The 14,793-nt window shown below is 44.2% G+C and overlaps 1 protein-coding gene across 1 annotated transcript in view; it reads right to left on the bottom strand.

Annotated features, from left to right (window-relative positions):
- APLF (aprataxin and PNKP like factor) overlaps positions 1–14,793 on the bottom strand; it is a 675,440-nt gene that overhangs the window by 257,324 nt on the left and 403,323 nt on the right. The window contains exon 6 of the mRNA XM_086927733.1: positions 9,391–9,560. Within this exon, the coding sequence (XP_086783859.1) occupies positions 9,391–9,560 (170 nt within the window). The remainder of the gene's footprint in view (positions 1–9,390; positions 9,561–14,793) is intronic.

Consider the following 14,793-nt stretch of genomic DNA (forward strand, 5'->3'; position numbering starts at 1 on the left):
GCCCACTCCTGGACACCCCCAAGGTGAAGCCAGGCATCCTAGCGCTGTTGGGGCCGTTGTGGAGATTAAGCAAGCTATTGCCCGGAGTTGCAGAGTGGGACCCATGATTAGAATAGGCACCGAGGTGAGAATATCAGGTCTGGGGAAATTGAGCCCAAGACCCGCCGAGGCGGGAATTGAACTCAGGTCCGGGCCAGACCTCTGCATCAGGGTCTGCCGCTCTAACCATTGCAGTTCAATTGATTTTGTCTTGCGGAGGCACAGCGAGAATACCGCTGAGTTTCACTAGGAATGTCTAAATCTATATAGACCTGCAGTCCAATTGATTTTGCCTTGCGGAAAACAATTCTTTATTCCACATTGTCTTATCGTAATTGTGAATGTTTTGAACTGATTTGTAGCATTGAATTTTGCTAATTGTAGGACTAAAGTGTTCATTGTTTGTAAAATGTATATGTATATGTAAATGTTCGTTGATAAATTCTGTGTGTGAATCTGTGGAGAACAGTTGCCCTTTATATTATAGACGAATGAAATGAAATTTCGGGCAAAATAAATAACCCAGCCACCAACAGAAAATAGTGTGGTGTTTCTCCTCGAAAATATTGGAGGCTAAGTGATATAGGAACCCAGGTTATTTTTGGTGTTAAGCTCTAACCATTGAGCCACACTTCTCCACATGTCCCAAAAATATTACATTTTTGAACTCCAATAACACATTTTCCTTCCTTACCTTTAAGCTCCTTTCAGCCATAGCCTTCAATAGCAAATCCAACCTATGGTTGTGATCTGTCTAATCATCCCCATGAACCAAAACATCATCTTGAAAACTGAACTGGTTACCCTTTCAGGACATCCTCAATCACCCTTTAAAAATAGCTACTGCTGACTTTAATCAAAATGGTACTCTACAAAACTGAAAAACACCATCCGGAATAACAAAGGTCTAACATGCCTCAATTCAGGCTGATGATAGGCAGAAAACAATACAATAAAATTTCTTTAAAAAATAACAGAAGTCCCACTCAAGGGCATTAGCAATTCATCAATTTTCAGAAACTGGTGATCATCTATCAAGATGGCTTTGTTTAATCTCCTCAGATTCATACACATTCTTAGCTGATTGTTCTTTTTACGAGCTACCACAATTGGAGATAGTCACAAAGAGCAATCAGTCAGTGGAATAACACCCTCTTTGTACAAATGCTTTAGAGGTTCAGTAAAATACTTTCTAATGCTTCTTTGGCAAACTTTTTTCATTCACCTTAATGAAGTGTTCAAAATTGTTTACATTCCAAGTTCTTCTTTCAGAATTTCCACATGGTGCTCCAAGATTGCTTCTATTCGCAAAGGATGACCTTCAATCTTACTCACACACTAAACTTAAGGGTAACAATCAGGTCTCAGTTAAAGCCCCAGACAACCATGATGGTGACAATGACAATAGTTTATTTAAATGATTAATAAAAATCAATACAAAAGATAGCAATTAGTATAAATAAAAGCAATCATAAAGAAAAAAAGTCTTTAAAATTTAGTAAAACAATGTATATTTTGAAAGCATATGCTACATGAAAGCTTCCCCCAGGTAAAAAGTCACTTTATGCCATGGTTGTCTTGTCCATTAGTGCTGTTCGCGCAGAGTAAATGAATTTAGCAAAGTTGGCCATGTGCTTCACCGTGTCCAACAAGTATGAAATGAAATGAAATGAAAAGATAATTTATATAGCGCGATGGCTACCCTAAGGCCTCCCAGCGCTGCGGAGGTTGGGCTAAGGCAGAGCTGCTGGAAGTTACACAGGTTTGTTAAAGAGCCAGGTTTTTAGGAGCTTTCGGAATGTCAGTAATTTGGGCTCTGATCTGATTGTGAGGGGAAGCGTGTTCCAGATCTTGGCCAAGTTGTAGGAAAGTGAGCGGCCTCCGCACCTAGCTCTCTTAATTCGAGGCACAGTGGTGAGATAGGCGGCCCCGGATCTGAGGTGTCTATTCGGGTGATAGGCGCTTACAAGGGGGAGTTTGATGGAGGGACCTGTTCCCCAGTAGCAACGGTGGGCAATGTACATGGCCTTGAAATCAATCCTTGATTTTACTGGGAGCCAATGGAGGTCCTTTAGTCGGGTTTTAACTGAAACTCGTCAGGGAATTTCGAGGAGGGTCCTGGCTGCGCAGTTTTGGATCATTTGTAGTTTGTTTAGTGTGGACTGCGGGGCCCCGAGGTATAGGGCATTCCCAAAATCCAGGCGAGATAGGAAAAGTCATGATCCGTCTTGAGTGAAAGAGGAGGAGGGGGAGAATCTTGTGCAGCAGTCTCAGGAGCTCAAAACAGATGGCAGATAGCTTGGTGGCCTGGTGATTAAAGTTGAGTGCCTTGTCCAGCCATATGCCGAGGCTTTTGATCCGTTCTTTGGGTTGGGGGGACAGCCCAAGCAGGGGGGCCAGAATGGGTCAATGGACTTGTAGAGGGTGTTTCCCAGGAACATAATCTCTGTTTTTTCCCCATTTAATTTTAAGCAGGATGAAGTCATCCATGAGGTGACTGCTTCCAGGCATTTGTATAGGGCATGGTGTGAGCTAAACGGGGGGTCTAGCGCTACCACTAGCTGTGTGTCGTCCGCATAGGTAACAATTTTTAATCCAAAGGGGCGGACGACTTCAGCCAGTGGGCTCATATAGACATTAAAAAGAGTGGGGCTTAGGGAGGAGCCCTGTGGCACTCCACGATTCAGGGGTTTGCTGGGGGAGGTGTATTCTTTCTCGAATACCTGGAAGGAACGATCTGTGTGAAAGGATTTCAGCCAAGTGATTGCCATTCCCGAGATGCCCACCCTGCTGAGACGGTGGAGTAAGATGTTGTGGTTTACAGTGTCGAAGGCGGCACTAAGGTCAAGGAGAACGATGGCCGTCAACCCACCGTTGTCCAAGATCCTTCTTGCCTCCTCCGTCACTGCAACCAGGGCCGTCTCTGTCCCATGGAGGGGCCGAAAGCCCGTCTGGGAAGGGTCAAGTATAGCGTTTGACTCCAGAAAGTTTGTCACAACGGAGTTGACATGTTTTTCTAGCAGTTTACTGAGCCAGGGTAGTAGGGAAATGGGTCTGTAATTGGAAGGGTTGTTCTGATCCAGGCTCGGTTACTTTAGGAGTGCCTTGACCATAGCTTGTTTCCAGGGGGGTGGGCCGGTGCCGGTGTGAAGGGAGGAGTTAGCAGGTCCAGAATAGTGGGTGAGATGTGACTGGTGATCGGGAAGAGAATCCGCGGAGGGGCCGGGTCATTAGGTGAGCCCAATTTAACCTGCTGCATGATTCCCTCTAAGTGACTGAGGTCCAACGGAGGGAGGTGTTCAAGTGTGGCTGGGGGAGGTGGCATAGGATCTAGATCTAGAGGGCAGTTGGCCAGAGGGGTGTGGTGCGTGAAAGAAGAGTTAATAGTTTCTATTTTACGGAGGAAAAATTCCGCTAGTTCGTCGCAGTGAGCCTGGATATTGCCGTGCTCCTTGGGTATCTTTGGCAGTTGAAGGAGTGATTCCGCTATTCGATATATTTCCTTAGGTTTTGAATGTGCCTTATTAATTTGTTCCTCGAAGTACCTTGCCTGCGCTAGTTTAATGCTACTTTTATAGGCTTTGATTGCTACTATATAAGTTTTTTTTCCAGTTGGTGAGTAATCAAGGCACCATTTCCTCTCAATTCTTTTACAATTGCGTTTGGCGTCTCGTAGGTCGGTTGATACCACGGGGCAGTCGTGTTCCCGCGTTGTATAACTGAAGTATAATTGAAAAACTGCCTCTTTTACCATTCGTACACCTAATTGAAGAAGAATGGGCTTTAGATGAATTTGATGGGCTGATAGCAGTGCAGGACAGCATAAGAGAATGTGCGCTAGAGTTTCGCGTTTATAATGACAGAGGCGACATTCCATGATAGCTGGGCCAACTTTGACAGCGGGATACAGTTGTTTTAAGGGGAGCACATGCAGTCTTGCAGCCAGGATCCTTTGTAGGGCTTGCCTACCCAACGACTGTACAAGATGTGGTTTGTGGCCATTTAAAATTTGGGGAGAGCTTTGAGACTCATGGAAGCCTCTGACCGTCAATGCTTCAATGTCCAGTTTTCTTGAGCAGGTTCTTACTTGCTTTTTCATAATTGATTTGATGGCTGTATATTTTATTACGTTAGGGACCCAATTTTCTATTGCTAAACTCAGATGCTCTTGGCCAGGGTTAGGCTGGCTGACCATGGGTTACCTGATTTTGTAAATATTTTCTTTATTACTTGCTTCATCGAGTTCTCCGGAGCTGTGGTTTTTAAGTAATAATATTTTGCCATGTTTGCCAGTTCTTTCAAGGATTGCCGGCTGAGATTGAATTCTAAGCGAACTAAAGTGTTCCTTGTGCAGGATGGAAGAAAAAATAGCTTTTTATAAGCTGCGCAGTTAATCTTTTCGAGATCTTGACCCAATTTGCCAGGGAAGGCCTGTATAGCGTAATTGAGGGAGGGTAATAGTTTTGCTTTCAGAACCCGTTGAATGGCCACGGCAGTTGGGCTTTCCAAGGTCGCATTAAGTTTGCATATGGCGTAAGTTACCATTATGGCTTTCTGCAGGAGCTTAGTTCGATAGACCTGTGGCCGACCAGTTTCGCTGAGCCATACTCCAAGATAGTTGTATGCTTGTGTGATAGATAACATAAGTGGTCCCAGTCTCCATTTTATTAGCTTCTTTTTTGGGTAGTGGACAAAAATCAGTACTTTAGATTTTGCTGGGTTTGCGACCAGTTTGTTTTTGCCGTTGTAAACTGCTAGTGCTGTTAAACCTTTCTGAAGACCAACTTTGGTGTGGTCCAAAAGGACTAGGTCATCTGCATACTGGATTAATTGGAGTCTGATTCCCTCAATCCTAGGCGTCACCAAGTTAGCTCCCTGCAGTGCCTTGCCCAGGTCAGCTGTATATAAGTTGAAAAGAAGCGGGGCAAGGACACAGCCCTGCTTTAAGCCATGGTCTGTACCAATGTTTTCCGTGGCTGAGTCACATGAGAGTTTGACTCTAACCCATGTCTGAGTATACAGTGATCTGATAGCTTGTAGAAGTTTCGGACAGATGTTCCAACTCGCCAATTCACTCCATAAGATGTTCCGGTCAATGCCATCAAATGCCGCTGTATAATCTATAAAGCAGGCAAAAAGAGACTGGGTGCCTTTAATCATTGTTTGTTGTATAATATAAGAAAGGGCTATAATGTTGTCTATGGTTGAGCCTCCCGGACGGAACACTGTTTGGTAAAAGGGGAGCAAATTCTCCTTGGAGACCCAATGTGCTAATTCCATGAGGAGAGAGTTCGCGTATGCCTTGCCCTCCACATCCAAAAAGGCTATCATACGATAGTTCTTAGGATCTGTGCTTACTCATTTTTTGTAGATAAGATGTAACAGGGATCCCCTCCAGGAGTCTGGGACATCCATAAGGAGTCTGCACTCCGCGTACAACTGACTAAGGTTCTCGGTCCAAAAGTCTATATCCTCTCTAAAGAGAGAGCCTGGTAGCCCGTTCAGTCCCGGTGCCCCGTTGGGGCGTTTTTTTTTCAGGATTGCTCTTAGTGCTTTTCTTTCAGCAAGTGTGATGTTCACAAGGCAGGCCGTTGGTTTATCAATTAAACGTTTATTGGGAGTTGTTCTTAAGTTTGGGTTTTGCTCTAAGTCATTAGTATAGAGAGTTTTTACATGAGCTACCCAAGTTCTTGCATCGAGTGGATTTTCTCTATTACACTGCCCATTGCTGAGCTTGTTTATATATTGCCAAAATTCTTGGGTCTTACTAGGGGCAAGCAATTCAAAGATTTTCAGCCATTTTTGCTCGGTTGCTTCACGTTTCACCTGCCAAACTACTTTTGTGTGTGCCTTGGTCACCTCTTTTAGCTTGTTTTTTGCAGTTACCGATCTGCTTGCCCGATAGGCTCTGCGTTTGGAATTAAGAATTTTTGAAGATTTTTTTATTTTTGGCTGGAATCCCAATTTGTATTTGGAGCTGTCATAAACTCTTTGATTGATATTCTCATGAAGTTGGTAGGCCAAGTCGTATGCGAGAACGCCCCATTTCCCAATTCTTCCATGGTCATTACGGCCTACTTACCAACCTTTCCAAGACGATTTCCATGCATTAAACTTGTGGGTCGGGAGCGGACCCCATTTGATTCTTTTGAGGAGTCTATGTTGTTCGTCTTCATTTGTAGCTCCAATATAGTGGAGGGTGTGTCTAGATTTCGCACTCAAGGAAAGTTCTAATATGAGAGCGGCATGGTCGCTGTCGGGCCTAGGTTGAACAGTATAACTTAACATGTGGCTTTGTAGGCGTTCACTTAGTATCATGTAGTCTACTGTTGTTTGGTTGTTAAAGGTAGGCGGTATTGATGCTGTTACGTTGTTTTTTATGGTGATCTGATGTGTTGTTGCCAATTTGTAGGCTCGCATTAGGGCGTTGAATCATTTAGTACTCGAATTGTGGTGGCATTCATCGGTTAAGTTCCCTATATGATTGAGTCCATACCTGCATGTCGTAGCAGTAGGGCTTCGATCTCTTTTGATAGATCGATCAGATTGTTTTTTGAGTTTAACCCATGACAATTATAGTAGATGTTAATGAGGAGAATTGAAGTCGGGCCCTTAGTCGTTATAAGGCCTTTCAAAATTCCAGCTAATAACATTCCTGAAGTGTTCCTTAATATTTTGAAGTTTACTTTTAATGCATGCTTAATATAAGTTGAGATGCCGCTCGACGGTCTCCCAAAGATGTTAACCTTTTTTGCAGGTATAAAATATTCAGCAAAGTTCCATAATGGTGTGGAGGAAGTGGCCCATGTTTCCTGTACACAAATTATGTCCGTTCCTACCATAAGTGCTTCTGCGCTCGGACTTTGCAAGGCTTTGTGCATTCCTGCGACATTCCAAGACAGTATGTTGATAACTGGAGTATTTGTGGGATTAATGTGGGGAGCGCAGCCAATTTTAGGAATTACTTGAGGTGAATGGTTGCCAGACTGTTGGTTGGTGCTAATGATGCATGAAAGAGGCTCTTTGCACCTGATGGTGCCAACCTAAAAAATCTGGTCCTGCAAACGAGACATAGACCTTACACACAACAACACACACTTTGAATTGTAACAAAGATTACAAATATCCCTCCAAATCTATTTTAACTCAGTTATAGCCTCCAGGATTAACATACAGAAGTAAAAAATCTTGCATAAATAAATTTTCTCAAGCAGCCACAAAATAATAGTACTCTTAGAACCAGAATGTTACAAGTGGGATTATGACTTCACTCTCAATTAAATTGTTAATGGCATATTTACAAACAGGTTCATCTTTCTCACGCGCTTGAACACAGAGCACTATTTTACCCATCTCTTTAGATAATATTCAGGTTCCTCCTCTAACACAGAATACATTTTCATCTTCTTCATGCCTCGACAAACCACTGCAAATGGCCCAAAACATCACATTTATTACACTCCTTCCCTAATGCTGGACATTGCTTGAAAGAGGCCACATGATTTGAAACCACATCCGACACAAGAATAATCAGATGGAATTCTATTCTTTTGTTGTAAACCAGATCCAAATGGAAACACAGATATTCCTGGTTTTCCATTGTTAACAATGGCAATAGTCTGTGGTGAAGATTAGATTAATTTCTTCAAATATTCCTTACAATCCTGAATGTTGTTGGCTATATCAATTGTTCAATGTAGAGAAGGGTCCTTATAAGTTAGATGACGCTCTTTTATTCTTTTATTGAAACATCTGGTAACTAATTGATCTCTTATCAAATGATCAGTGAAGTTATCAAATTCACAACCTGCAGCCAAAACACGTAACAATGCCACATACATGTCAAATGACTTAGATCCATATTGTTCCATAGAACAAAATGTATGTCTTCTGACAATAAGGTTTGATGGTTTATCAAAATGAGTTTCTAGACATTTAATAGGTTCCTCATAGTCATCCAACTCTTTTTCTTCATCCGGTACTATCTTAGGCAAATGTTCAAAAATGTTTTGCCACTTAAATCTCAAAGAATGCTTTAAAATCACATTTTATTCTCTCTGGTCTAAATTTCAAACCATCAACTGCTCGGGGAAAGTTGCAAAATGGAGGTGGTTGCGTTAAGGTTGGTATGTTGCTTAAAAATAAAGAGCGAGAAGGAAACTCCTTATTAAAAGTAATGATCAAATTGAATTACGTGCACATCTAACTGCCCTCCCAAAAAAGCGTGCTCCTAAACAGTTGATAAAACTGTGAATTCTACAATACCACGCCGTGAGGCGAGCGTATGACCAAAATTGTAGAACAAAACAGACTACACTCCTTGTGGTCTGCATATCACCCCCAAAGCCCAATAGCAGGGCCAGATAATGACCAGTGCTCATCCAGATTTATGACCCTTTCTGGGACACAAAGGTGAAGAACTAAAGCACTTAGGCGTTTAACTCCTAAATAAAAGGTCTTGTCAAATAAATATAGGAACATGTGAACAAAATTACGTTTCTGACAGCTTTTAAATGGGAGAAAATTAAAATGAAATTAACCATAATGATTATGTAAACTCCTCATTTTAATTTTCTTCCATTTCAAAGTGTTGCATTTACAAACAGCAAGCCTCTTGCTCCCAGTAGCCAGTAGACAGCAGGATGCCTGCTGTTTGTAACTGTGACACTTGGAAATGGGAGAACATTTAAAAGATGGGGTTCATAGAATACATGTAAACATAAGGTTAACTCTTCAGTTTAATTATCTCCCATTTTGAAGTATCACTTTTTACACACAGCAGGCATCTTTCTTGCAGAAACTGGTGGACACGGTGCCAAATGTATTACTGAGAAATAAAGGCAATTCATTTCCCTGGGAAAAACTTACAGTGCAGAGAAATGTTCCATATTTTAAACATTTTTGCAGAACATTTTTTTGCACTTTAAATTTCTCCCATTTAAATAAAGTGGTTGTATGTTTGTGTTATACATGTAATAGTGCCACATAATAAGAAAGGTATGTCCTGTGCCACAAGTACATATGACAGGCTCTCAGTCACCCATACAGATATATCTCATTCATAAGTACAAATGTTCATATATATTCCCACAGACCATGTTCTCTTTGACACACATAGGAGGCGTGACGTAGTGTCGCTAGTCAAAATACTTTGTGCAAACCATATTATCTGGAACTATCGTCATTGGGCTTAAAGTCATTGAAGCTGGATTTAAGGAGGTCTCGTAACAATGCACAAGCTAATTAGCCTTCAGTAGCTCATGATGAATTTTACTGATCAGAAGTAGCTCTCACTGAGGAAAAGGTTGGACCCCCCCCCCCTAATTTAAGGAAATTATACTAATACTGCACCTTCAGTACTACTGTGTGGCCCTTCAGCTCAGTTTGAATTCTGCTCCTTTTCGGATGCTCCTCACTTTCTTCGTCTCTTACGGAGTCATCTGCAGGAGACAGCCGTTTTCGTGCCTGTGGACATTCTTCTGGTGCTTTTTGCTCCACTGTGTATTTTCGCCTTCTAGCAACTTAATCAAATAAATCACATTAATTAAGGAAAAAAGAGGGACCGTTAATTGCCAATTATATGGAGGCAAATCGTTCTAAATACAATTATGACAATGATGTTACATTAAAAGAAATTCACAGCCTGAAACTTCATCAAAGACTACAAGCTTTAATCCCCTTATTTTGTCACCACATTACACTTTTTATTTTAAAAGTTGAGTCATAGCATTACAGCACATTTGTTTCACAATACGTCTAATACTACTCTTCCTTCCCTTCTTCTCTCCCCTTCCTTTCACTTCCTGTCTATAGCACACTCTTGTTAACTGTCTCTGACTAGATTTTCATTAAAATATCGAATACTGAAATAATGTCACAACTAACTGCCTACTATTATGACTGTTAACTCATCATTTATCTTATATGGACAGCATTGATGACTGAACCCAGGTGTACAGATAACATGTAATGATTTTACTAGCTCTTCTTCAAATTAATATAAAATATTTGACATTATATTTATTTATGCGATCGATAATATGATCATTTAGATCGTAAAAGTTCACAACAAATAAAAACAGTATATTATTTCATTACATCATAGATAAAATAATTTTAAAACGGGCTATCACATACCTATGGAATTATTCAAATTTTACAAAAGATTGAAAATTTCTCAAAGATATTTAAAAAAAAAGAAGTCAACATTTCAGGGAATCTGTTTTATGAGAGTACCATGATTCCATACCCCAGAAATCCATTGGAAGCCCTATAACCAGGTGCTTACATGTTCATTTTGATTTCACAAAGTCATGATTTATCACTTTTAACCTCTTCTACCAAGCATAGAGCAAATACCTCGAAACTGTGAATACTAGCCACCTTGTGGTATCTGACCTAAAAATGCGTAAAGCATTGGTGGGGCGTGAAAAAGAAAACAGACGGTAGGGAGGGATGAACTAATTTTGATCAGTGTAAGAAGGACAAACAAGCATTTACAATGCAATGGTATCGGCATTTTTAAAGTTAGAGCAAATGGCATTGCTCATGACATTATTTTAAATTATGTTTTTTTTTTAAACATAAATAAATGGCATTGTCATTTACAATACCAATAGCAGGGCAGGAGACAAAGCACAAGCAACGAGGGGGCAGGACAGCAAGCACAAGCAACGTGGGGGGGAGGACAGCAAGCACAAGCAACGTGGGGGGGAGGACAGCAAGCACGAGCAACGAGAGGGGGGGAGGACAGCAAGCAGGAGCAACGAGGGGGGAGAGGACAGCAAGCACGAGCAACGAGGGGGGCAGAAAAGCGAGCACAAGCAACGGAGGGCAGGGGAGCAAGCACGAGCAACGAGGGGGGGCAGGACAGAAAGCACAAGCAACAGGGGGCAGGGGAGCAAGCACAAGCAACGGCAGGACAGCAAGGGAGGGCAGGACAGCGAGCACAAGAAACGGGGGGCAGGGGAGCAAGCACAAGCAACGAGGGGGGGAGGACAGCAGCAAGCACGAGCAACGAGGGTGGGAGGACAGCAAGCACAAGCAACGAGGGGACAGGACAGCAAGCACAAGCAACGAGGGGGGCAGGACAGCAAGCACAAGCAACGAGGGGGTGGCAGGACAGCAAGCACAAGCAACGAGGGGGGCAGGACAGCAAGCACAAGCAACGAGGGGGGCAGGAAAGCAAGCACAAGCAACGAGGAGGGGCAGGACAGCAAGCACAAGCAACAAGGGGGGCAGGACAGAAAGCACAAGCAACGAGGGGGGCAGGACAGCAAGCACGAGCAACGAGGGGGCAGGGGAGCAAGCACAAGCAACGAGTGGGGTGGAGGACAGCAAGCACAAACAACGAGGGGGGGCAGGACAGCAAGGGGGGACAAGACAGCGAGCACAAGCAACGGGGGGCAGGGGAGCAAGCACAAGCAACAAGGGGGGGGGGGACAGCAAGCACGAGCAACGAGGGTGGGGGAGGACAGCAAGCATGAGCAACGGTGGGCAGGGGAGCAAGCACAAGCAACAGCAGGAAACAAGGGGGGGACAGGACAGCGAGCACAAGCAACGGGGGCAGGGGAGCAAGCACAAGCAACAAGGGAGGGAGGACAGCAAGGGGGGGCAGGACAGCAAGCACAAGCAACGGGGGCAGGGGAGCAACCACAAGCAACGAGGGGGGGAAGACAGCAAGCACGAGCAACGGGGGCAGGACAGAAAGCACGAGCAACGGGGGCAGGGGAGCAAGCACAAGCAACGAGGGGGGGAGGACAGCAAGCACAAGCAACGAGGGGGCAGGACAGCAAGCGCAAGCAACGGGGGCAGGACAGCAAGCACAAGCAACAAGGGGGGCACGACAGCAAGCACAAGCAACGAGGGGGGAGGACAGCAAGGGTGGGCAGGACAGCGAGCACAAGCAACGGGGGCAAGGGAGCAAGCACAAGCAACGAGGGGGGAGGACAGCAAGCACGAGCAACGACAGGGGTAGGGGAGCAAGCACAAGCAACGAGTGCACAAAATAATAATAAAATAGGAAACAGGACATAAAAATACAGCCCAGCAGACTCCCTTTGTTAGATGTTTTCGTTCTGCTGGAATTCGACTGTCATCCAAAAGAGAATCAATCCCAGACTTTTCACAAATTAAAAACGTTGATAAACATCCATTACTGGAATGACTCCTGCCGGGACCCGTGGCCTGAGATTAGGAGCCGGAGGCCAGGCCGGGCCTGATAACAATATCCAGCATTAATCCCACAATGGACGGGCCGAGACGTCAGCGCCTCCGCCTGATGCTCAAGCGCGAGGCACATCTGGAAAGAAGAATCTGTGGCCTTTTTTATTTATCCTTAAATAGGAATCTGTGTCCTGCTCCGCGGCTCCGACAAACGCCCTTGAGCCTTTGAACGTCACTAGCAGATGCAGGCCTTCTTGGCCATAAAACAAGCACTGTGGGCCGAACTCTCAGACAGACCCCGAAGTTTACAAGAGCAAAGAGTGCAGACGAGAAGTGTGGCTCCAAGAGGCATTACATATCAGACTAGGCCCACAGCATCCCCCGGCCCAGGATACACGCCTCAGAGAGTCAGAACACTGTATTGTGTCAGTCTGTCAAAGACAGGCATAAGATATACAATACTAAACATACACCACTTAATATTTAATGACATACCCCAATAAGAGACAAGCTAAAATTATTCCTAATAAACGGCCTTTGATAAAGTGCTCGGGTTTGGTCCTCGGCCACTCTAAAGTGCTGGCGCTCACAAGAAATGCATTGGTTGCGCTTGCAGCGAGCACAAGCAACGGGGGGCAGGGGAGCAAGCACGAGCAACGAGGGGGGAGTACAGCAAGCAAGAGCAACAAGGGGGGCAAGACAGCAAGCACAAGCAACGGGGGCAGGGGAGCAAGCACAAGCACACAACGGGCGCTTCTTACCGTATTGGTTCCTGCTTTGCCCTGCTGCAGTCAAGCCTCCTCATCACGCTGCCTGCATGCGCCAGTCGGCCCTCTGATTGGTTAATAAGGAACACCAATCAGAGAGCTGACTTGAGCGTGCAGGCAGCGTGATGAGGGGCGTGCTCTCTCCCGATGACATCAGGGAGAGAAAGAAGAGAAAAAACGCCCCCGAATCGGGAAAAGACAGGGCTTAAAGGGAGTGACGCCCCTCTCCTCCAATGGCTGGCCAGCATTTACGAGGCCAGCCAATGGAGAAGAGGAGCGGGTTAATGCCCCCATACTAAGTAACGTTAAATCTCTGAGCGAGATTGCGCCAGCGCAGCCTACGGTCCTCGACCTAAAAAAAACAAAGTGTTCAAGGGTCTCAGGAAAAGAATGACAGGTCGGCACATGGATGTTACAGATGCATTGTCTAAGGTGCATTTCCTAGAATTTAGGGGGAGAACCCCGCACCTGAATTGAATGTACAGAGCTCTTGCCTGAGGAGGTTTGATATCATCCACAAACATTTCAAAACCAAACCATCCTTTTACATTTATAAAATGAGATGTTAAAGTGCTATGTGCATTACCATCAATACATTGTGTGCCCATGTACTCCAGAACCTTTTTTTGAGGAGGGGAACCATTTTTGTCATGATGGACCCCGGTTCCTCCCACATGGGCCCCAGCCCTAGTTTAGAGAACCATTCCTTGATCTTGTTAAACCAAGCAAGGTGGCCTGTTTGTTTTTGAAGGATCAGCAGCTATTCCAAGGCCTCCTTCATCGGGACATGTGTGCTACTGGTCCATATCCTTACCCAGAACAAAAGTGCCTTAAGAATGGCAAAGTTGTTAATGGATTTAAGACCAAGGTCAAGTCTTAGCGGTAGAATCGGAGTATTCACGGGAAGATTGAGAATCGCCCTAATGAATTTGTTCTCAGCAAGGACTAGGGGACATATGTATCAAGCTATTTTGAGGTTGCAAACACTGCGAATCGCAAAAAAGTGTTTGCGATCACAAATTAGACATACCCTATGTATAACATGGGTTCGCAGTGCAAAAGACAATTTTTGAGCCTCACAAAATTGGTAATCGCAAATTTCGAAACGCCCAGAAATTGTGAATAATATTTGTGAAATCGCAATCAGCAAATTGCGAATTTGCAAAGAAATGTATAAAAAATAGCAAATTCATACAAATTGCAATTTTGCACATTGATTTTACCACCAACTCAAGCCAGGTGGTAACCAGGTGCAACTTAGTTAAACAAACCCACAGTACAACAGGGACTTCCACAATGGAAGCGCTGTATGTGATAGCCAGGAGGATGCTGGTTCGAGCTGCAGCACAGAGAAGGATGCAACAGGAATGGATCTTCAGAGTTCGCATCACTCTGTTCCTGCAGACTGACGAGGAGATCTATGAGAAGTATAGGCTGGACTCAGCTACCATTATGGACTTGATAGATGAGCTAGAACCCTTGCTGGAACACTCCACACGCAGGGCCCAAACCATTCCAACCCATGTGCCGGTCCAGTGTTCACTGCCCTTACTGGCATCAGGGAGTTTTCAGAGGGTGATAGCAGCAGCAGGAGGGGTCTCCCAGAGTTGCCTGTCGCGCTTCTTTCATGCATTCTTGGATGCAATGGTACAGAGGCTACATCATCATATCCAATTCCCCAGCACACAACAGGCATTACAGCAAACAAAACAGGACTTCTACCAGATTGCCCAATTTCACCACATTATTGGCAGGATAGATGGAACCCATGTAGCCCTCTCACCCTATCAAACAATGAGTATGTCTTATAATTCACTTAACA

The sequence above is a fragment of the Lissotriton vulgaris genome, chromosome 6, assembly GCF_964263255.1.
Source record: "Lissotriton vulgaris chromosome 6, aLisVul1.2, whole genome shotgun sequence".
In the NCBI taxonomy this organism is placed as follows: domain Eukaryota; kingdom Metazoa; phylum Chordata; class Amphibia; order Caudata; family Salamandridae; genus Lissotriton; species Lissotriton vulgaris.